The 25,381-nt window shown below is 41.4% G+C and overlaps 1 protein-coding gene across 2 annotated transcripts in view; it reads right to left on the bottom strand.

The window, feature by feature from the left end:
• dvl2 (dishevelled segment polarity protein 2) overlaps nt 1–25,381 on the bottom strand; it is a 154,731-nt gene that overhangs the window by 3,294 nt on the left and 126,056 nt on the right. Inside the window, exons 15-16 of one of the 2 annotated variants that reach the window (XM_039746912.1) lie at nt 22,616–23,062; nt 16,913–16,964 (exon numbers count right to left, since the gene is read on the bottom strand). In XM_039746912.1, the coding sequence (XP_039602846.1) occupies nt 16,951–16,964; nt 22,616–23,062 (461 nt within the window). In that variant the 3' untranslated portion in view covers nt 16,913–16,950. Of the gene's footprint in view, nt 1–16,912; nt 16,965–21,229; nt 23,063–25,381 lie in introns of those variants that run through there. The other variant, XM_039746911.1, reaches the window with a different exon arrangement.

Raw genomic sequence — 25,381 nt, 5'->3', positions numbered from 1 at the left:
TCATTGATAGTAGACACCTATCTGACCATTTTTAAACTTCTTAATCTATTCGTAAACACTTTGCTGTGGTAAAACTCTGCCACCATATTGGACAGTAAGCCTCCTATGGATTTTGGACAATAAAAAGAGATCATAACTCATCGCTCTTTGGAGCAAATGGATTGTGGTCATATTTACTTCTAGAAAATAACAAGTGAAACTGACAATTAAAGTTGAAGCTTTGCAGTGATCCACGTTTTTATAGGCCAAAATCCATAGAAAGCTTTCTACCCAATATAAAGGTTGTGTTTTAACACAGCAAAGTGTTCACAAATGGATCGAGAAGTTCAAAAATGGTCAGACAAGTGCTAGGGAAGGAGGAGGAGCAGGATGCCTATCCACGTCCACTACCACCAACAACAATGTGCAAGCCCATACCCTGATTCTGAAGAACATAAGAGTATTATGACCCCTGCTACACCTTAAATCCATAAAAAGAGGATCACTGCTCTCTTGGCTCTTCTTTGATGCAAGCCCAGAGCAGAACGACCATGTTTAGTTCTAGAAAACAAGAGGAGAAACTGACTGATCATGGTTGAAAATTTACTACTGCGACCACAGAAAACCATGTTTTCAAACGTGTGCAGGGGGAAAGCTGTACAGCTGAACTAAACAAAACTATCACAAAAGTACAGATAATGATCAACTTTTCCTCATACAATAAAGTTCAACAATTCTGGGTTGGACACGTGCAGTTGCTTGTATTACAAACCATGGAGGATTTTCTTGGACCAATAACATCTCATTCTGTCTCCTTTATTAAATTACTAGCAAAATACCCGCACTTCTCAGCGAAGAAGTAGTGTGTTAAAGCAGTTATGAAAAAGAAATGGAAACATTGGATGTGAGGAATAAATCCAGTCTCCCCTGAGCCAGTTCCAGTGAAGACATTTGCCTCAATGAGGTTATTGTGCAGAGCTTTGATCTGAAGCCTGGTGTCGTTAAAAACTTTTGGTGGTTGTAAGTTTCGTAGTAACATAGTTGGTGTGCTGACCTTCAAAAGTAGAGTATGTGGAGGCATGCCCGGAGGATTAAGAGTGTGAAGAAACTAAATGAAAAGGCAGGAGTCACCAGCAGGAAGACGTGAAGAAAGGTGAACAGGCTTGAAGCGGTGGAGTAAAGAAGAAGGGAGCAGTGAGCACGACCAGCAGCTGAGGAAAGTAAGGAAGCGAGTGAGGAGGCACATGAGCGCAGAATGTCGTTAATGTATATACTGTAGGTAGGGAGCGAACCACATGGTAGGTGCACGGACAGCGGCTGTGTGAAAAAAGGAAGGGGGACCAGGGGTGGCCCTCGTGCGTCTCTGCCATGAAATAAATCCTCTGTTAAAGGAAATAAGGAATGAAACCGGAAAAGGAAAGTTCCTTACAGCATAATGGTGAGAACAGCCTAAAAGAAGACGTTATTTTCGAAAGTGCGTTATGGGGCACGGCGAGAAATGTAACATACTTACCGTTTGTAAGTATAGTGTAAAGGTTGAGCATTGGAAATTTTGGCTTCCTACGTATATTGGATGTCGCAGAAATAGTGAGGATGAGTTTCCCCTATCTATATACAGTTTAGGGGGTGCACCCGTTTCCCCCCCTTGGGTGTTGCAATAGGACATGAAACATACCTAACTTTTGTAAGTGCACTGCAAGGAATTTCAGCTTCCCACCTATATGGAAAATAGGAGAATTGGTGATGAGTCAGTGAGGGCTTTTATATGTATAGATTTCCTTATTGATCTGTTGCCGCCTGCATGCACCAATCTTCAGAAAATAGTTTTTCAGCATTATTGGTATATTAACATAAATTCTCTCATCACCATTCCTGTGTACTAGCAAGTTATTTATTTTATAGCTATCTGGGGAAGTACAATGTAGTACAGTGTAATTATATATTGCGATTACATCTTTCATTGGCTATGAAACCGATATCTAAATCAGGGCCACCCTGAACACCACTGGCTTGAGTCTAAACTGAACTCAAAGCTTGTAATTAATTTCGTGTCAGATCACCTTGCAGACAAAAGCAACTCTACTGAATTAATGAAAGAACACCAACAAGTAAAATAAATAAGTAAAATAATACGCTACCAGCCATTTTGACTAAAAGAATGAGCAGTTCTTTTACTTTGGATAAACAGCCTTTCAGAAAGTCAATTACAAAATGTTTACTATGGCTCTATTTATATAGTAGATGACAGACTTACTTTTTATATATGTAATATAGTTTGTAATAATTTTAGGAAATCTTTACAGAGAAAAATCATGCAAACCAGGCATTCTCACTTTTAATATGTAACCCCTTTAGGGAATGGTCTGTACTTAATTATTTCAGTATAATGACACAAGTCTAAACACTTCAATAGGATACATGACATTGATCTGGATACACTCATGTTCAGGAGACCCATTGTGCATTGGGTGTGAATATTCTAATATCCATCTATTCATTAAAACAATGGCAGAGTGCCACAGCATACCATGGGAGCGTAGAGTACAAAGACAAAATGCCAGCCTGTCACAGGTCATATTAACCCTTTAAACTCAGCCCCAATTTTTTTGGACCCGCCAGTGGGACTGAACAATGATGCACATTATTTATTTATTTATTTTTTATTAAAAAAAAACAGCATGAAATCATTAATTTCCCCATTTCTATAAAGTATAGTGTTTTGCAGTTAAAATGTCATATTGCATACTCCAATACCATGTTGCAAGGTTTTTCTCCCATCCCCACCTTAGATGGGCGAATTGCTGTATTACTACAACACCCGACCACCAAATCCACTCCCATGACTTTCTTGAACGTCCTGATTCAAATTTGTACAATTTGATGGACAGACCATTATCAGGTAAATGAGATGGGTGTTTCAACTTTTAAATGACACCACAATCCACTTTCTAATTTTTTTTTTTCAATCTTTCAACTATTTCTGTTTGTAGTACTAGGGTGTTGTACCATGTTAGCCATTATAAATAGTAGTTAAAAGTCAAGCAAAATGACACCTTTAATTGGCTAACTAAAAAGATTACAATATGCAAGCTTGCCGGAGTTGCCTCGAAAGCTTCAGCAGACCCCCCCGTGACCCTGTGGTCGGATTCAACGGGTTGGGAAATGGATGGATATTCCAGCGCTGACTTTGTATATTCGACGCTGACTTTATATATTGCAGCGCTTACTTTATATATTCAAGTTTTGACTTTATTTATTCCGACAGTGACTTTATATAATCAAGTTTTGACTTTATATATTCGGGAATGACTTTATATATACAAGTTTTGACTTTATATAGTTAAATTTAGTCTTCATTTCATAGCTTTTTCTTTACCATAGAAATTTAAAGAAAATTCAACTTCCATTCCTACCAAAGATATTTCTGGCGACTAAATAGAACCCACTTAAATCCAAATTCGAGCTATTGAGCTGTCGCCTGCCTGCCTGAATAAGTCATCCTCGCTTTGCTCTTACTTTTTTACCGTTCATTTAATCATTGCTAGTCGCGGAAAAATTATAAAATGGAAGGAGGATTACACTGAGTATGGCTTTACCAAAACAATTATTGATGGCAATTTGATTATTCATAAAGCTTCAATTGGTGATCTGTTTTTCTGTGTTAACCTCATATTTTTTCATACTTCTTCTCAAACTAAGGTGGTGCGAGGGTAAAATGAATCGGGAAGCGCTGATCAATGTAATCGGTGTACCAAGAAATCATGCATTGACAGAAGTTCCCCTTTGTTTGGAATGCAAAGTGTGATTAAATGCATTATTTTTTAACGCGTTATGGAGCACATGCATCGAAGCTTCTCAGCTGTGCTTGTGCTAAGAAAAGGAAACATTTTAAAAATAACGTAACACGATTGTCAATGTAACCTTTTGTAAGTAGTGCCTGGAGGATTCAGTGTGGAGAAACTCAAAAGACAGCGTGTGTGTTAACTTGTGGATTTTTCTGTGAGTATTTGGTGGCAGCGTCACAAAGTTGGTTCCTCAAGACGGCGTTAGCTGCAGAGCTCAGCTCACAGCGAAATGAGGTGAATAGGAGGGGAGATGATGCCGTGACTCTCCCACCCGCCTTAACTGTCAATCCCCCACAAACACAGTCTCTCGGAATTTGCATAAGCACAGCCGTTCACCTGCAATTTTAACTTAGTTACAAAGTGATCAAAACTCTCGTTTATACCCTATGAACTTAATTTAAATTTTAGGTTTACACCGTGCTTTGTTTCCAAAGTAGCAGCACTCATAAATATGGTTTTATATGTCACTCGCTCGGTTCTTATTTTTTCGCTGCCTTCTCAATTATATAATGCATGTTTTCTTCAGCGATTTTTGGAGCTGTTCCTGGTTTTATACATACTGCGTTGACAGCCAGTTCACGTGATTACGTGGGAGGTGTGATGATGTCACATGAAACTCTGCCCCCCATGGCTTTCAAGCTCAATTCCATTACAGTATATGGAGAAAAATAGCTTCCAGTTATGACCATTACGCGTAGAATTTTGAAATGAAACCTGCCCAACTTTTGTAAGTAAGCTGTAAGGAATGAGCCTGCCAATTTTCAGCCTTCTACCTACACGGGAAGTTGGAGAATTAGTGATGAGTCAGTGAGGGCTTTGCCTTTTATTAGTATGTATATATATGTATATATGTATATATATATGTATATATGTATATATATATATATATATATATATATATATATATATATATATATATATATATATATATTCAATACACACAGGGCTATTCAAAATGAAAGAGAAGATTTCAAAAATGTATTTCAAACAAACTGTATAAAACAGAAACACATTCCACACATCACTGGATAGGGGAAAGTTCAAAGTTTTAAAATTCAAATTCAAGAAGATTCGAATGACTTCATTTTTATTCAAGATGGTGCCCCGTCTCATTTCCACTTGGAGGTCCGGCGTTACCTGAACGACACCATTCAAGGACGATGGATTGGAAGAGGTGGACAACAAGATTGTGCTAATCGTTTATGGCCTCCCAAGTCTCCATACCCTACCCCCTGCAGTTATCATCTGTGGAGGTACATTAAAGAAAGAGTGTTTGTTCCACCTATGCCCGCTAATCTTCAAGATTTGCAACATCGAATTGTGGAAGCTGTGATTTCAATAAGTAGAGACCAGTTGACTCGTGTGTGGCAAGAAATGGTCTACAGTTTTGATGTTTGTTGCGCTACACATGGTGATCATGTTGAGTGCATGCAACTTCAAAGAACATAGGACCAAACTTTGAACTTTCCTCTCCAGTCAAAGTACATTTTTTGTTAAAAATGTTACTGGATTTTGCAACTTATTTTAATGCAACATTTGTAAACAACATACTGTATCTATATTTTAACAGTGTAAAACTTCTGAAAGAGAAACGTCTGACCTTATTTTGGAAGAACGCCATTAAGAAGGTTAACAGACAGGCTCTGGTTATATAGAGCCTTGATGTATGGAGTACAAGACCAAGGAGGTTTTGCTCAACCTTTATAACAAACTGGTGAGGCCTCATCTGGAGTACAGTGTGCAGTTTTGGTCTCCAGGCTACAAAAAGGACATAGCAGCCCTATAAAAGGTCCAGAGAAGAGCGACTAGGCTGATTCTAGCGCTACAGGGGATGAATTATAAGGAAAGATTAAAAGAGCTGAGCCTTTACAGTTTCAGCAAAAGAAGATTAAGATGAGACATGAGTGAAGTGTTTAAAATTATGAAGGGAATTAGTACAGTGGATCAAGATGGTGACTTTAAAACAAGCTCATCAAGAACACAGGGACACAGCAAACTTGTTCAGGGTAAATTCTGCACAAATGTTAGGAAGTTTTTCTTCACACAGATAACCACAGACATATAGAATTAGCTACCAAGTAGTGTGGTGGACAGTAGGACCTCTAGGGATTTTCAAAACTCAACATGATGTTATCTTGAATAATATAAATGAATAGGACTGGTGAACTTTGAAGGTTTTTCGTTAAAATTTTTCTAATGTTCTAACAACTGCCACTACAGTGTTTTTATTAAGATCTCTAAAAAACAGAACAGAGAAGGAAGAATAATTACAAAGTTGTAACTCTTATACTAATGAAATACTAAGAATACTTTTGCGATGTTCTCATCAGTTGTCCAATCAGAATAGCAATTTTCATAAAGTGAGGGCCCAATCATTGATCTCGAGGGTGGATGGGTCGCTTGACAAACAAGACATGCTGGCTCTTCGGATTTGGTTCCACACCTCCTATAAACTATTTGCCACCTAGAGAGGCTTTTGCACAATTCTTCATTAGATATACGAGAGTAAGTCAATAATTATTCACACTTTTGTGATCATTTTTTTTAGGTTGGCTGTACAGAACATGAACAATGAATGAAAGATGATAAAGTTATAGCCAGTTAAATCTCCTCCTTGAACCGTCACCTTATCGTGGTGGAGGGGTTTGCGTGTCCCAATGATCCTAGGAGCTATGTTGTCCGGGGCTTTATGCCTGGTAGAACCACCAAGGCAAACTGGTCCTAGGTGAGGGATGAGACAAAGAGCGGTTCAACAAACCTCCGATGAAGAGCAAAAACTTTGGACAACGTTTTCCCTTGCCGGGCGCTGGTCACGGGCCCCTCTGGAGCCAGGCCTGGAGGTGGGGCTCGATGGCGGCGCCTGGTGGCGGGCCTGCACCCATGGGGCTCGGCGGGCACAGCCGAAGAGGTAACGTGGGTCCTCCTCCCCATGGGCTCACCACCTATGGGAGGGGCCAAGAAGGTTGGGTGCAGTGTGATTTGGGTGGTGGCGGGCGGGACCTTGGCGGTCTGATCCTCGGCTACAGAAACTGGCTCTTGGGACGTGGAATGTCACCTCTCTGAAGGGAAGGAGCCTGAGCTAGTGCGCGAGGTCAGAGGTTCGGCTAGATATAGTGGACTCCCCTCGGCGCACAGCTTGGACTCTGGAACCAATCTCCTTGAGAGGGGCTGGACTCTCTACCACTCTGGAGTTGCCCCCGGTGAGAGGCGCCGAGCAGGTGTGGGCATACTTATTGCTCCCCGACTTGGAGCCTGTGCATTGGGGTTTACCCGGTGGGCGAGAGGGTGGCCTCCCTCCGCTTCGGTGGGGAAGGGTCCTGACTGTTGTTTGTGCATATGCGCGAACAGCAGTTTGGAGTATCCACCCTTTTGGAGTCTCTGGAGGGTTGCTAGAGGGCATACCTTCTGGGGATTCCCTCGTTTTGCTGGGAGACTTCAATGCTCACGTGGGCAATGACAGTGAGACCTGGAAGGGCGTGATTGGGAGGAATGGCCCCGATCTGAACCCGGCGGTGTTTTGTTATTGGACTTCTGTGCTCGTCATGGATTGTCCATAACGAACACCATGTTCAAGCATAAGGGTGTTCATATGTGCACTTGGCACCAGGACACCCTAGGCCTCAGGTCGATGATCGACTTTGTGGTATGTCGTGGACTTGCGGCCATATGTCTTGGACACTTTCGGGTGAAGAGAGGCGGAGCTGTCAACTGATCACCACCTGGTGGTGAGTTGGCCGATGGTGGGGAAGATGCGGTCAGACCTGGTAGGCCCAAGCGTGTTGTGAGGGTCTGCTGGGAGCGGCTGGCAGAGTCCCCTGTCAGAAGTAGCTTCAACTCCCACCTCCGCAGAACTTCAACCCGTCCCGAGGGAGGTGGGGACATTGAGTCGAATGGGCCATGTTCTGTGCCTCTATTGTTGAGGCGGCTGACGGAGCTGTGGCGCAAGGTGGTGGTGCCTGTCGTGGCGGCAATCCCGAACCCGTTGGTGGACACCGCGTGAGGATGCCGTCAAGCTGAAGAAGGAGTCCTATAGGACTTTTTGTCCTGTGGGTCTCTGGAGGCAGCTGATAGGTACCGGCAGGCCAAGCGGACGCGGCTTCGGTTGTTGCTGAGGCAAAACTTCGGGCATGGGAGGAGTTTGGAGAGCCATGGAGAGCGACTTTGGACGGCCGAGGAGATTCTGGTCCACCGTCCGGCGTCTCAGGAGGGAAGCAGTGCAGTGTCAACACCGTATATGGTGGGGATGGTGCGCTGCTGACCTCGACTTCGGGCGTTGTGGGTGGTGGGAGGAGTACTTGAAGACCTCCTCAATCCCACTAACATGCCTTCCAATGAGGAAGCAGAGCCTGGGGACTCTGAGGTGGGCTCTCCCATCTCTGGGACTGAAGTCACCGAGGTGGTCAAAAACTCCTTGGTGGCAGGGCCCGGGGTGGATGAGATCGCCGGAGTTCCTTAAGGCTCTGGATGTTGTAGGACTGTCTTGGTTGACACGTCTCTGCAACATCGCATGGACATCGGGACAGTGCCTCTGGATTGGCAGACCGGGGTGGTGGTCCCCTCTTTAAAAGGGGACGGAGGGTGTGTTCCAACTATAGAGGGATCACACTCCTCAGCCTCCCTGGAAAAGTCTATTGGGGGTTCTGGAGAGGAGGGTCCGTCGGATAGTGAACCTCGGATTCAGGAGGAACAGTGTGGTTTTAGTCCTGGTGCGGAACAGTGGACCAGCTCTTCACCCTTAGCAGAGTCCTGGAGGGTGCATGGGAGTTTGCCCGACCGGTCTACATGTGTTTTGTGGACTTGGAAAGGCATTCGACCGTGTCCCTCGGGAATCCTGTGGGGGTGCTCGGGAGTATGGGGTACGGACCCCTGATAAGAGCTGTTGGTCTCTGTACAACGGTGTCAGAGCTTGGTCCGCATTGCGGCAGTAAGTCGAGCCCGTTTCCAGTGAGAGTTGGACTCCGCCAGGGCTGCCCTTTGTCACCGATTCTGTTCATAACTTTTATGGACAGAATTTCTAAGCGCAACCAGGGTGTTGAAGGGGTCGGTTTGGTGGACTCAGGATTGGGTCACTGCTTTTGCAGATGATGTTGTCCTGTTTGCTTCATCAGGCCGTGATCTTCAGCTCTCTCTTGATCGGTTCGCAGCTGAGTGTGAAGCGGCTGGGATGAGAATCAGCACCTCCAAATCCGAGAGCATGGTCCTCAGCCGGAAAAGGGTGAAGTGCCCTCTCAGGGTTGGGGGAGAGATCCTGCCCCAAGTGGAGGAGTTCAAGTATCTCGGGGTCTTGTTCACGAGTGAGGGAAGAATGGAGCGTGAGATCGACAGGCGGATCGGTGCGGCATCCGCAGTGATGCGGCTCTGCATCGGTCTGTCGTGGTGAAAAGGAGCTGAGCCGTAAGGCAAAGCTCTCAATTTACCAGTCGATCTACGCTCCTACCCTCACCTATGGTCATGAGCTATGGGTAGTGACCAAAGAGCGAGATCGCAATACAAGCGGCTGAAATGAGTTTCCTCCGCAGGGTGTCTGGGCTTTCCCTTAAAGATAGGGTGAGAAGCTCAGTTATCCGGGAGGGGCTCAGAGTAGAGCCGCTGCTCCTCCATCGAGAGGAGTCAGATGAGGTGGCTCGGGCATCTGATCAGGATGCCTCCTGGGCGCCTCCCTGGTGAGGTGTTCGGGCACGTCCAACGGGAGGAGGCCCGGGGAAGACCCAGGACACGCTGGAGGGACTATGTCTCCGGCTGGCCTGGGAGCATGGGATTCTCCGGAAGAGCTGGAAGAAGTGGCGGGGAGGGAAGTCTGGGCCTCTCTGCTTAAGCTGCTACCCCTGCGACCCGACCTCGGATAAGCGGAAGAGGATGGATGGATGGATGGACAGTTAAATCAAAGTAATATAAAATGGACAAAAATTAGTTTAAAGGGTTAATGACGGGCAGGTTTAGAGTTGTCAATAAACCAAGCATGCATAACAAATTGATAAAGATGGAGCCCAAACTATTACATGACAAGAATCAGCTACTGAGCTCAGCACAGCTTGTCAATACCAAGCTACCTAACCGGAGCACTGATGCTCTGCTTGGTAATTTATTGCATCTATCAGAAGTTTTTTTAATGTGAGTAAATGTTTTCTAACATTTGTGCAAAAGTTAACCTAAGCAGACTCCAGATTTGTTCTTTTGTAATTTTCATTTTGCAGCTCATATCCAGACTACCAAATCCTCCAAAATTCTAAGCAACTATCATGTTGCCTCTTAATTCACAGTTTAAGCAAATGATAACATTCAGTTCCGTTGGTTCTTCCTCATAACTTGTACACTTAAAATCAGGAGAATGTGTAGTCACTTGTCTCTGGACTTTCTCTTGTGCCATTATATAAGAAATTTGACAAATGAGAGGGGACCAAATTGTCCATGGCACTCAGTACCTCACCCAGATACTTCTTAAGGGTTGTCAAGGTTTCTGTTTCAACTTCATGCGCCAGTAATTTGTTTCAGATTCCCACTCTTTGTTTCTACTGGTGATCTCCCTTAAGTATGTGATTCACCTTCCATCCATTATGTGCCACTTATGCAGGTCCGGGTCGCAGGGGCAGCAATCTAAGGAATGATTCCCAGACATCCCTTTTGTCATCTACCTCCTCCAACTCCTCCAGGGAATACTGAGGCATCCCCAGGCCAGCTGAGAGATGTAATCTCCCCAGTGTGTCCAGGGTCTGCCCTGAGGTTTCTTCCCAGTTGGTCATGCCTAAAACAATCCTAATAAGATGCCTGAACCGCCTCAACTGGCTCAGTTCAAAGCGGAAGAGCAGTGACTCTATTTTGAGCTCCTCCCAAAATGTCTGCACTTCTCACCATATCTCTAAGGCTGAACACAGATACCCTGTGAAGAAAGCACATTTCTGCCATCTAGTTCTAATGTTCACTACCCACAGCTTGTGACCACAGGTGAGGGCAGGAATGTAGATCAACCGGTAAATCGAGAGCTCCACCTTTCGGTTCAGCTCCCACTTCACCACAACTGCCAGATACAATGTCCACATAACTGTGAATGTTGCTCAGATCTGCCGGTTGATCTTCTGCTCCCTTCATCCCTCACTTGTTAACAAGATCCTGAGATACTTAAACTCCTCTGTTGGAGGCAGCACTCCATCTGGGAACCATGACAACGGACTTGGAGATGCTAATCTTCATCCCAGCAGCAAGCTGCCCCAGTGCAAGCCTGAGGTTACAGCCCGGTGAAGCCAACAGGACCAAATTATCCGCAAAGCAGCAGAAATGTGAACCCAAGGCAACCGAACTGGATACCCTCCATTCCTTGGCTACATCTAGAAATTCTGTCCATAAAGTATGAAAAGAATCTTTGACAAAGGTCAGCCATTGCAGAATCCTACAACCCTGGGAGAATGAATCTGACTTACAGCCGGCAATGCATACGAAGCTTTCTCTCCGGTTGTACAGGGACTGGATAGCCTTGAGACAGCTGGCCAGGTACCAAATACTCCTGAAGCACCCACCGCTCCCATGACCACCCTGAGGGATTCATGTCACTTGTGATTCACCTTTAGGTTACATCCTTCATGATACTGTGTAGCAAATATGGTTTAATTAAGTGGAGTTGTATTCCCAAAGTACAAGTCAGTATTCTTACTGGCAACTGACAGTGTCTTTTAGTGTGACATTGTGTACATACAGCGACTTGAAGAAAAAAAAAAAAATAGAAATACTTCCTACACGTGCACTTGCTAAAGGAATGTTAACCCATCTAGTTTTTTCCCCCTATCGATCAAATACAACATGTTGAAAGACGAGAACACACACTAGCTTGGTCTGCAATAGAAATAAAATCCTGTAGCACTTCTTCATATTCATCGCTTTGTACCCCAGTAAATAGAAGGTATCGTTAATCTACTAACAACTCACTTTTCCTTCATTCACTCAGAATATGGAACCTTTGTAGGAAGCATTTCAAGTTAGAGAATATTTTATCTGTGGCACCTCTACATGATAACACTTTTTTCCACCCTCTCGAACTTATGCAATTTTTAATGTTTAGAAAACGAATGGGATTAAATCATTTAGAGATTTGAATATAAATAATGTCTTTGCATCCTATGAACAATTACACTGCAAATTTAGTCTCCCATCAACACAGTTTTCACGATCTCCAAATTAGAAACTTGGCTAAACAAAATCTGTCCAATTTTCCTCGCCTCCCACCTATTTCTATTCCAGAAGAGATATTGACTGGGGACTCAAACAGCATTTCTATAATATATAAAAACATTTTGAAGTCCCTTCCTTTTTTACATTAGTGTGCGCTACAATAGACTAAGGAAAAGCAGGAAAGAGGTCTAAGCAGGCAATGGATCCGACAGCCCACCTCACTAGCCAGTGTTTTGTTATTCTTGCTACTGGAGACCACTGTGGTGACTGTGCCTAACACTAATCAATGCTTTACAACAGCAACAACATTTATTTCTATAGCACATTTTCATACAAATGGTGTAGCTCAAAGTGCTTTACAAGATGAAGAATGAAAAGTTTATATAAAAAAAACAAAAACAAAAACAAAATTAGGCAATACTAAATAACTAAGAGTAAAGTGAGGTCTGATGGTCAGTAGGACAGAAAAAACAAACTCCGGAGCTTTAGTAAAATGGCACATTCTTGCCTTTAAATCTTTAACTTGATGCCTTATTTCCTTAAATTTACGAATTCACTGATTTTTAGACTAACCTTAATAATTTGAATCACAATAACACGTTTATTTAGTGTTTCTCCGTTTAAATGTGTTATCTGTTTTCATTTTTAATAACCTTGTGGAGGACCTGCCCAATTAACTGTCCTTGGTTAACTTTATCACACCAACAGTGAAAATGCTTTTCTATTTAAGGTGAGATTATTTTAAAGAATGTATCTTGACAATAAATGTTAACAAGCAAATTTAGGAATAGTAACCTATTGTGATATGCAGAGATGGGTCTCTTAAATTCAGTATTCTCAACTTCGCTATAAAATTGGTTAACAAGAAAAACTGCAGCCACATTGTCTTCACCCCTAACTGGGATTAAGAATGTCCGACATAATCAATTCCAAAAGATTTCTGGACACCCAGAGGTTTACTTTCTTCTGGAATGCTGTCAACAGGAGATCGAGTTTTCCTTTCCTTCCCTGCCAACTGGCCAGATGTTAAGTTTGTGTGCGTTCTTATTTTCCACCTTTGGGAAAACAAGAGCAGGAAAGCATTTTTTTTTGTACAAATAAACAATTTTTGTTCTGTATTTTTGGTTACTACTTTAAAAATGTGGCAGCACGATGGTGCAGTGGTAGCGCTGCTGCTTCACAGTAAAGAGACCTGGGTTTGCTTCCTGGGTCCTCCCTGCGTGGTGTCTGCATGGTTTTCCTCCGGGTGCTCTGGTTTCCTCCCACAGTCCAAAGACAGGCAGGTTAGTTGCATTGGCGATCCTAAATTGTTCCTAGTGTGTGGGTGTCTATGTGTGTGCCCTGAGGTGGGCTGGGACCCTGCCCGGGATTTGTTCCTGCCTTGCACCCTGTGCTGACTGGGATTGGCTCCAGCAGACCCCCCGTGACCCTCTGTTAGTATATAGCGGGTTGGAGAATGACTGACTTTATAAATGTGCATTAGTGCAAAAAGAGCACAACATCTGCACAGTGTACAGAAGCAATGAAGACAGCCAACTAGGTAATGTATTCCGATGTGAGCAGCTTATGCTTAATCTAAGGAACGGGGCCTACATACTACAAAAAAAAAAAAAGACAAAGCGGTGCTACAGAAAGTCCGGAGATGATCAGCTTGACAAGGGTTTCTTAAACATTTTTTTTTCTCATAACCCAAATTTACCCTTCTTAGTGTTTTTCAGACCAACTAATTTGATGACTGTAAGGATGTGGGGAGGGGAGGTCCCCCATCATAACTGACGGACAATCGTCATGGTGTTTCTGCCTTGAAGATTAATATCCCAATTGTCAGAGCAATCCCCATCGATCATCAAGGCTTTCACCCTTCAAATTTGCGGCATACGACCCTATGCGACCCAACGATGGCAACCCTTGATCCGACCCATAGTGCCTTTGAAGTAGTAAGTCAGAATTTCAGAGCTCCTAGTTGGATTTTCAGCTGGACTGTCCCCTTAAGTTGGATTTTGAACTCAGAAACTTAGGGCTGGTCTGTCAAGTCTGTGCTTGTCCATCTTCATATAATGACGTCAGTTCAAAATGGCGACATACATCACAGGCTTAAGGGCGGAGTGTTGACTCTGAGGCTAAGGATCTGCGCTGGCATCCCGAAAGTTGCCGGTTCAAATCCCCGTCACTGCCAAACGAGATCCTACTCTGCTGGGCCCTTGAGCAAGGCCCTTAACCTGCATTTGCTCCAGGGGTGCTGTACAATGGCTGACCCTCTGCTCTAACTCCAAGGGGTATGTGTTTATTAGCACTTCGGTCTATTTGTGTCTTATTAAATCAGTCATATGCATAGTGCTCTCCAGCTTCTGTCCATGGACATGTTGATGCAGTGTTTGGATGTGCAAAATACTGCGTAATGCATTGTTACCAACTGTTATGTATTCCAATGATGCTAGTACAACAAACATTCTCCAGGATGAATCCATATTGGTTTACCAAAAGTTTTACTGGAATTTGATCAAACCGGGTGTGATGTCCTTCCCAGATCCGACATACAAGGTAAATGGAACGCATCATGGGATACCCTGGATTAGACCACTTTCAAGTCTGCAAGGTATGTTGGGAGGAAAACTAGGGCTATAAGAGCCATTTTCCTAGTCCTATAAGATTCATGAATATTTTACTAGATGACAATGCATAATCTATGGGAGGTTCCAATAACCCCCGTAAATAGAATTGTATTGGTATATTCCTGCCATTTCTAACAGCTTTGACTAAAACAATAATCTTCAGTTAGTGACCAGCCTTGCCTTGAGTAAGGTGTGGAAGGCATAAGGTTTTAAACCGTGCCTGGGCACATGTCTATGTGCCAATCGGCTTACGGGCCTTTTGAGTGTGTGAAGTAAATATGTAAGAAAACAGCACTTAATTCACGTACTGTGCTGGATGCCTAAAACATACAAAAGAAGCAGCAACTAAGAATCTTTAAGTATATAAGAATTTAAGAATCTTTAAGTAGAGAGGAAGAAGTAAAAAACTTTTAAGTACAGAAATAACTAAAGTTTCTCAAGAAAAGCTAAGTTTAAGACAAGATAAATTTTTTCCTATTTTTACCTTTTATTCTACGTGTCTAACTATTTTTTCTTTTATTCTTGTGTGGATTATTTGCTTTTAACTTTCATTAAATATTTTCAAAACAAACTTTTGGACTGTGAGATTTCTTTAGACACGCGTTTTACCCGTGCTTGACCATACCTTATTTCGGCAGCTACAAGGGGAATACAGTCACCAGCAGTGGCTACAGTGAAACGTACGTGCACATAAGAACTGGACCTCTGTTGTATGCAAAAATAAACGTAAAGCCTAAAATAAAAATAAAACAGTCAAACTAAGGCTAGATCCGGACCAAAAAAAATAAAATAATTGTAAACGCCTTGGAAACACATCTCTGCATTTGTCTTCAGACTAACCTCTTGTGTGGCGTCAGTGGTTCAGTGCAACCCCACTGTCAAAATAAAAAGTTTAGTGAACAAAATAGTGGCTCAATTTACCAAAAAATAAAATAAAAAAATAACAGAATTGTGGAAAAAAAAAAAAAACAGTCACAGCTATTTCACATAAATTTTATAATGAGATGACCCTGCCAAACTAATGATAGCTTCTGAAGAGGCTTGGGAGTGAAAATGTTCTTCATACAGATGATCCAAAGTTATATTTACACTCACAAAAATTCACACCAGGTGACACCAATCACAATTATGCATCATCTGGCATCAAGTAACCAGCACCTGTGGCAATCCCCGTTTTCATTCAGTTTTGAACTAATTTATTGATAAATTCCTAGGAAAGGCGATCCTGTCGTCACCAGGAAAGCCCCTATGGGAAAGGATATTGGAGAGTTACATTAGAACACTCTAGATGTGAGCAGGCCATTCAGCCCAACAAAGCTCGCCAATCCTATCCACTTAATTCTTCTAAAATAACATCAAGTTGAGTTTTGAAAGTCCCTGACGTCTTACTGTCTACCACACTACTTGGTAGCTTATTCCAAGTGTCTATCATTCTTTGTGTAAAGAAAAACTTCCTAATATTTGTACGAAATTTCCCCTGAACAAGTTCCTAACCGTGTCCACGTTTTCTTGATGAACTCATTTTAAAGTCCCAGTCTCGATCCGCTGTACTAATTCCCTTCATAATTTTAAGCACTTCAATTATGTCACCTCTTAATCTTCTTTTGCTTAAACTGTAAAGGCTCAGCTCTTTTAATCTTTCCTCCTAATTCATCCCCTGTAGACCTGAATCAGCCTAGTCGCTCTTCTCTGGACCTTTTCTAGCGCTGCTATATTCTTTTTGTAGCCTGGAGACAAAAACTGCACACAGAACTCCAGATAAAGCCTCACCAGTGCGTTATAAAGGTTGAGCAGAACCTCCTGTGACTTGTACTCCACACATCACAACAATGCTCCATCACAACTAAATGTGATTAACTTAATGAAGTCTGAAGATGGACTGGTGTTCAGACTAAAGTTAATTCCTGCCCTGAATCTGAAAGTTTACCTGCAAGTTTTGTAAAACTGATATGGATGAATAAAATAATGAATTTGATTGCTGATTAATAATAATTCTCTGCATTTATATAGCGCTTTTCTCACTACTCAAAGTGCTCAGCAATTGCAGGTTAAGGGCCCAACAGAGCAGAGTCCCCTATTGGCATTTACGGGATTCGAACCGGCAACCTTCCAATTGTCAGTGCAGATCCTTAGCCTCAGAGCCACCACTCCACTCTTAGATTAGAGTGAATGCCATTCATTGGCTGGTTACAGATTTGCCCCAGAAATTGCCCTGCCTCATCGTTTTTCTTGTTTATTTCCCAAATTGCATATTTTCCAAAACTAGACTAATGTTTACAGTTTTCAGCAATGTTCTTTACATTTGTGTACACTTACCTTTTATGTCTTCACATAGGCACTACATTCTGGTAGATTCAAATGATATTTCCTAGGAACAAACACTTTGTTAGTTACTGCATTCAATAAAGAGTACACATTGCTCAGTCAGGGTAAACACACTGATGGAGTGTTGCAGACTGTTCTTTTATACTTTTATTTTGCTATTCCAGCCAATTAGATTAGATGAAGTTTATTAATTTCAAGGAGAAATTCAGAATTTTGTATTACAAGGCACGGTGATGTGCATCAAGTGGCTTACATTCTGCTCGTGCATTTTATTTTACTAAAGCAAAGCGATGAATACACAATGTGAACGATAACACCGTACCTGCTATGTCCCCTATTACTGTCCTAATATCTAAAGTTCCTGGGTGCAGACTTCCTTGAATTGCTTAATCAACCAACATAAAAAGTGTTAAAACTGTAAATCTGCTCGTTAAGCTGTAATTAATAAAGCAGCTGTGCTCACATAATTCATGGCTGCAATACGGCAAGAGATCTCGCTTCATACCGCCTGCAGACGTTTGTGTACAACAGAGGGTTAGAAAGTCTACACAAGAGTTCGAAGTATAAAGAGTGTTGGAGATCAAGCGCTTTTTAACCATTGCAACTCTTGCACACAACAAACTGCACTTGTAAGCCTGCATACGTGAAACTACATTAGAAAAAGAAATGCTGAAGGCCAAACTATTTCTGAAAAAAATGTCGAGTGGCAGGCGATGCTTTTCGAGAAATAAACACTTTTCAGAATCAAGTGGACTGCTGGCAAACCTGCAGTGTCTTATTTTTATCCTTCTGATACACAAAAAAAAAAAAAAATCACAGTTGGAACTCCATAATGTTCAGAATGATTGATTAGCTTAGTGACATGTGACAGACACTCCAAATCATTACGTCACCAGTGCCAACATCATTAGTAGCACGCTTCCATTGCCAAACAAGGATTTATATGTAGCATATACACTGGGGTCCAGAAAGTATCCAGGTCTCTTTATTTCTTTTTCATTTTGTTATGTTCCAGCCCTTGTGCTAAAATCATTTAATTTAATTTTCCCCCCACAACTTGTTTATTTTTATTTATTTGTTGACTGATTGATTGATTGTATCATCTGTCCTATGAGTGTGTATTCTTGTTCTGTATGTTTCAGCTGCTGTGTGCATTTGAGCTTCCTCATGGGATTAATAAAGTTTGTCTAGTCAAATCTAATCTAATCTCATCAAGCAACACTGAAATGAACTGCTAAGAACCGATCAACAATGGCATCAATTAAACAGCCTTGTGTTAGTGATTAGGAGGTTAAATTCAATTCTAATAATCTGATACAAATATGTTGCTATTGTTATTTTTATTTGTACTGTACTGATTCACTCTTTTTTCAGTTTAATGCATTGTACCCTTGAACTTGTAAAGTGGTTATATATAAAATAAACATTTGACTCGCCAGTGGCAAATACATAAATAGGCATGTCTTGGGGCCTCAAAAGCACTTAGCTTTTAAAAAACAACAATTATCTAAAGTACACCGTTTTGAACTGTAACTAAATAGTGGGCACTCCTGCCTCAGTGCTCAGATCCAGGGTCATGTCTTGGCACTGTTTGCCAGCTCCCATCCGACTTTTCTCCCATGCCCCATACATTTATTTTAATATCAATTAGCATTTCAGGATTTCCCTGGTGGGATGACACAGAGATGTCTGCATTCTAGAGCAGTGACTCTCAAACTGCGGTTCATTCATGGACCACCAGTGGTACCATGCACAAGTCAAGCGGTTTGCTAGCTGACAGTCATCAGTGCAACTATCTGAAATCTGGGCCTTTAAAATGAAAATCCATCATTGTTGGATCTGAAGCTCACTATTTTTGAATTTCATAAGGTAAACCTGAGAAATGTAGAATTATGATAATCGGTGGGTATTAAACTCAAGTGGTCCGCTGTGAATGTAACTTTATTAAAGTGGTCCTTGGTCCAAAACACTTTCAAGTGCTACTACTCTGGAGCCAATCTCTATTGTGCAGATCTTGTTGATGACATTCATGCCATCACCCAGAAACCCTCTAATTGGGGGAAAAAAGGGTATCATAATAATATTATGGATTTATTTTTAATATTTCCTTTGTGGCAACATTAACAAGGCAGCATGGTGTAGTAGATAAGGCCCTGGACTTTAAACCTCAAGACAGCTGGCTTAATTTAAATCATCACCTCAATGAGTGACACACAAAACCCGGATAAGGTGAGTAACCCAGCTAAGGCAGAAAGCCAGTTTCTTAAAACCTCCATTAAAGGCGCAAGTCTAGTTAAGGAGTTCTCCATTGGCAAAAAAAATCAAATTATGTAAATGAAGGCTACGGTTAAAAATTGCTGGAAAAATCGTCCAATGTCACCCAGGCTTAACCTGAACTGCCACTCTGACTAGAAGAAAATATAAGGACCACCTTACTTCTGTGTGCTGTAAAAAAATGATAAGAAGAGCAATGAGCTTTAAAAGCCAGTAACAGCAAAGGTGAATGGAGAGTAGCCATCCTGATTAAACACAGGGAACGACTCTGAAATGACACAAGATTGATAACTTTAATCATATCAGGCGCTGCTCCACGCCACAGTGTGTCAATGATAAAACAAATCCTGCACTGGCATGAAAAAGGATGTAAACCCTTTGAATGCATGTGGTTTTCTGCATTAACTGGTTTAGACAAACACAACATGCTTACAATGCTAACACACAAGCAATTACAACCTTCCACGTCTTTATTAATTAAACACACCACCCAAATGTTCACAGTGTGCCATGGAAAAAGTTAGTGACCCCTTGGATGTAACAACTGGTTGAACAGGCAGCAATGACCTCAAATGAGCACATCCAGTAGCTGCGGATCAGCCCTGCCCAATGTTAAGGAGGGATTGTGGACCATTCCTTCTTACAGAGCCATTTCAACTCAGCCATATTCTTAGGATGCCTGGTGTGAGCAGCTCTTGTGGTCTTTCCAATAGGTTAAGGTCTGGGCTCCAATTGGACCACTCTAACATGGGAGATTTTCATTTTATGGAAGCCATTCTATAGAAGATTTATTTTGATGTTTAGGGTCATTGTCCTGCCACATCACCCAAATCTACAGCCACAATTACATTATCCTGTAGGATGCCTCAATAAACTTGGAAATTCATTTGCTCCTCGATGATGGGAAGCCACTCAGGCTCCAAGTCAGAAAAAGAGATGATGTACATCATTATTGTGACGATGTTGTCATGTTGGTATGCAGTGCCCATTTTTGCTATACGTACATATTATTCCTAAACTGTTCATCCTTAGTTTAATTAGTCCAGAAGACCTTTTTCCCAATGGCATTGTGGAGTATCAAGATGGTTTTTGACAAGCTTCAGGCATTTTGTTTTTTTTTTTGTTAGTAGTAGTTTCCTCAAGGTGTCCTGTTATGGATACCATGCTTGTTTAACGTTTTGTGCATAGTAGACTCACGAACAGATGTTTATATTCCAAACATTCCTCCATGCCTTTAGCCACTATTGCAGTGCTCTGTCTCACTGAGCATTCTGTATTGCAAGTCATCTCAGTTGGATGCCCACTTCCAAGGTGAGCAGCCATACTACTAAATCGTCTCCATTTTCACATATTTTGTCCAACTGTGGCCTCTTTGAAATTCCTTTGTAACCCTTTCCAGCTGTTTGCAACTCAACAACTCTCGATTGTAGCTCTTCCAAGATCACTTTTTTTGGGAGGTGTGTTTCACATCAGCAGATGTTTCTTGTTATTGGTCAATGCAGCTCTAAACCACACCTCCAATCCCATTTCATTGGTTGGATTCAAGCTTTGCTAACTCCTGACTCCAGTTTGTTGAAGTCATCAACCTAGGGGTTCACAGACTTTTTACAACCAACACCTGTGAATATCTGAATGACTTATTCAGTCTGTACAAGAACAATTCAATCATTTGTGTGTTATGAGTTAAAACAGATTGTGTTTTTTTATTATTGTGACTCAGACTACATTTTAAGACATACTTATATACAAATGCAATTATTTCCAAAGGGTTTACATACCTTTTCCTCATTACTTCAAATTAAAACTGTCAAAAAGGTGTTGTTGGTTGTTGTGTTCAGTGCTCAAACAATTGCCACAAACATTTTTTTCCAGTCAGAATGAAAACTCTTAACACACTTATTGTAGAATGGAGTTTTTGTATCTCAAAGCTAAAGACATTGTCAAGTAGCCAGCTGAAACCTGGTAACACATTTGGAGCAAATACAAATGGCACTAAGTATGACATATATAAAAGGAATAGAAGTCGTTAGAAAATCTGATGAAAGGTAAAAATTTATTATAACAAAAGTGATAAGAAGAAATAAAAGGCAGAACGTTTACAGATCTCTTCATTAGCACCTTTGGTGATGGCAAAGAAAGTACGGAGTTTGAGTGTCCTACATGTGGACGAACAAATCAATCGACACTCATACTTCTTGGCCCCTGCACTTCCTTCATACTGAATGTTGGCAAATTTAAGAACATAACTACATTTCATATTTAATCTTGCAGAGACATGAAAAACTTATATATTTTTATTTAGCTAAAAATGGAGTTCCTATCATGACATGAGAAGGTTACTAAAAAGTGCAAAAAATAGAATTTAGAGGGGTTAAACTTGAAAAGGTAACTGTCAGGAAGAATCTCCTTTTTATACCAAAAAAAAAAAGAAAATGTCAGACAACCCCTCTGTGAAAAAAAAGTGTATGTGTATACATATAAATATAAAAAATCAAGACATTGCTAAATATTGTGAAAAATGTTTTCAAAATGACCATGAATGCTGGCTTCTACGCCAAGAAATACAAAAGTTCAGTCTTCAGAAGAAAGCGGGCATATGGCTTCACCCAATGGCCCTCAAACTCATGAAGACTGGTGCAAAGCACTGCCACCACTTATTGAGGTGTGCCATCATGAAATACAAAGGCACAAATTTAGTAGACATGCTTTCCTTTATTATTGTGCTGGTGGCAGGAATTATGGAGATAAAGAGTATGGAGATGGAGGTACTGAACAAGGAGATCCCAATCCCGTTCACTTAAATCACATTCTTTTATGTCAGCTACATTGTCAAGCAGGCAATATAGATGTTAAAGAATTATGGGACCGATACATGTCTTGTGTTGGAAGATTTGCCTTATGGGACTGTATACACCTACCAAGAAAATATCCTGGTGTTTGGATATATTTATGTTAGTGGTATCGTGCACCATATTGGGTTTCTCAGAAGAGAGTGTTCCTTAAGATGTAGTGTTCATTGAAACAAAGTAAACATAATTATCGTTCTCATTTAATCTTCTCTTTGCATTCTCAAAAGTGGTCTCACGTGAAACCACAGATATCACCCTGCCTTGCACGAGTAACATAAGACGTACACATTTCATAAATGCCACTTTTGTCTGCATATCACCCAAGTCCTTCACTACTACCACTGAATGCTAGAAATGTTTTAAAATACAAAAGTTGCATCTTGCAATTATATATTGTCACAGTATACTTTCACTACATGCAGTTTATTATTATTTTTAGTCTATCACTTGAAGGTGATTTTTTTTTTTTTTAATAATGTCCATGATTGCAGTCAAGAGTCAACTGTTGATCCTTAACCAATCAGAGCTTGGCGGCTCTGCTCAAGTCACATGACATCAACAAAAAACTCACTTGGATTTCCCATGGCCAGATGGAAAGACTGTCTGCTCGCCGTGAGCTCTGGAGGCACAGAAGCTAGATCTCGTACTGGCGGAGCTCCTGGAGGACCCCCAGGAGGTGGAGGTGGTAATCCTGCAGCATGGTGGGGATGATGAGGTGGGTGAGGCTGAGGAAGCATCATCACCATCATAGGATTATAAGGGATGGGAATTCCTGGGGGCCCATAAGAGAGATGGGAACGTTGACTGTGATGGGAGCGTTGGCTGTGTTCGCTGGCAGCCACTGAACTGTGGTCTCTGCGTATGCTGCTCCTGGTTGAGTATTCTGATTCGCTGCCGCTGCCCGAGCGGGAGTCTGCCCCACCACCTGTTCCACCACTTGTTTTCTCTTCTCGTCCACTTCCTTTTCCTCCTCGCCGACGTTCACCCTCGCTTCTGGTAGAGCCACTGCTGCGACTTCCTGATACACAAAAGGAAAGAAAACGTAGTATGAATCAGTGTTTTTATAAAGTAATCAACGGCCATACTGGAGTAAAAGTAGAGTGACCTTTTGGGAAAGTGACTCTGTAAAAGTAAAATCTGCCCATGATAAACAGTTTTAAAGTATCTGTTACTTAATCTACAAGTAAATATAGGATCTTCCATATATGAGAACTTTAAAATAATCCTGGTTAACTTCTTTTGTCAAACTAAAAAAAACAATATAACTGTGCAAACAAAGTGCTTTGGCAGTTCCCCTCGCCCTTTAGACAGGACTCCTTTTTAACCAAAGGCCAAGTTATATTAGACAACTTTCCTAGCGATTTTCAGTCATCGCATTCTACTTACATAACCTTAGTGAGTCGGAGAGAGCCGTCGACGATCTCACTCCCATAAAGCTAGAAGCCTAATGTGATATGTTCCGTAACTCACTGCAACTAATTCATAACGCACCCAGATATAATCAAACAGGTTTGATTTTGCCTTTAGTCGTGGGGGCTCTTTGATGTAAATTTGTTAATTGGCTGATCACGTTAAGGCAATTCATTCTAACGGCTGAGAGCCACAGAAAAACAATATTGTAATAATGTTTTAGAAATTACCTAAACCAGCTGCAGTAATCAGTCTTTCCTCACTATCATTATTTTTTCACAGGGTCCTGTTTTCTGAATGTTGGAGGACTCTTTAGGGTTTGTTTTAAATGGAGCTATGCCATGTGGCTAATGCATTTAGCCTGCACTCCCTCCCTTTACACCAGTGTTTCTCAACCTTTGTGGTCCCGATTCCTGTGAGCCACTGTTGCCTTTATAAATTCACTGACAACCCACTATCAGCAGTTGCAAACCACCCCCTTGGTGAACGGACCATGATCGGGGATCCCCCTTGGTGAAACTTTAGTCACTTGGAAACAGGGAAACGTATCACAGAGCACTACTGATTGCTTAGGTGACTCATCAAGATCTACTTGTGGACTAACGAAAGCAACCTGCGATCCATTGCTGGCAATCTGGGTTGTTACCCAGTGGCTGAGAAACACTGGCTTATATGATCCACTGTGACCACCCCACGAAGTAACTGCAGCAACCAGCGAACCAGTAGTTGAAAATCTCTACCTTACACAGGCTCGAAGAGCGGTTTGTGCTACACTGGACTAGCGGTTAAAGTATGTGTTACCACGCAGCAGGATCAACGCACCTATTGATCTTTTTTTCTTTCAGTACATGAGTGTTGATCCTGCTGCACTGAATAAGCTCACACCTTCTGGTGCACGATGTTGACGCAGCACGGAGAAAAAAAGAAAGACAGATATATGGGACATTGGGTATAAACGTATGGTACTTGTAAAAGTTATCTTTTTTCAGTTTTATTGTGTCAATGACGATGACGCTCGTCTTAATCGGCACATTTACAGTACAAAAGAGGCTGACGGAGAGGTGCGAACGGATTTAAGGTGGGCCAGATTTATGAGTTTTTAATCAATCAACATTTAATTTATATAGCACATATTCATACAAAAAAATGTACCTCAAAGTGCTTTACAAAATGAATAGAAAAATAGAAGACACAATAAAAAATAAACATAAGTCAACATTAATTAACATAGAATAAGTAAGGTCCGATGGCCAGGGTGGACAAAAAAAACAAAAAAAAACTCCAAGGGCTGGAGAAAAAAAAAAAAAAAACTGTAGGGGTTCCAGGCCACAAGACTGCCCAGTCCCCTCTGGGCAGAGGGGTTTTCTCGTAGGATCTGGTAATTCTAGTGTTAAAACTCAGCAAAATAAAAAAAAAAAAAAAAAAGTGTTTACAGCGAGCAGTTCGTAGCGTGAATTGTTGCAATGTTACTTTTCTTGGTGGTTTATTAAATTACAGATTTTTCAAATTTTATTTTTTTCCCTGTGCTTAAAACTAATTAAAAAAAAGTGTTTACAGTGAGCGGTTCGTAAGGCTATAGTGCAAACTCTTGCAATGTTAGTTTTCTCTGTTTTTCAAGGTTTTTACATTTAGATAACTATTACGCTAAAAAATATATATTTACGTACAATTCGTATGGTCTGGAACGGATTAATTGTATTTACATACAATCCTATGGGGGAAATTACTTCGAGGTTCCACTGTATATACATGTTGTTAATATAAATCAGAAAAACTAATGGTCCAAGTATAGACCCCGAGGGACTCTAGTGATGCCCTCGCTCCATGTGGCGCATTCTCCTCTCCTCTGTACCCTTTGTTTCCTGCTGTTTAACAAATTTCAGATCCAGATTTGTAGGCTACCTCTGATGTATTTAGAGTGTAGTTT

The sequence above is a fragment of the Polypterus senegalus genome, chromosome 3 (assembly GCF_016835505.1).
Source record: "Polypterus senegalus isolate Bchr_013 chromosome 3, ASM1683550v1, whole genome shotgun sequence".
Classification (NCBI taxonomy): domain Eukaryota; kingdom Metazoa; phylum Chordata; class Cladistia; order Polypteriformes; family Polypteridae; genus Polypterus; species Polypterus senegalus.
This window is presented reverse-complemented; position numbering and strand designations above follow the sequence as displayed.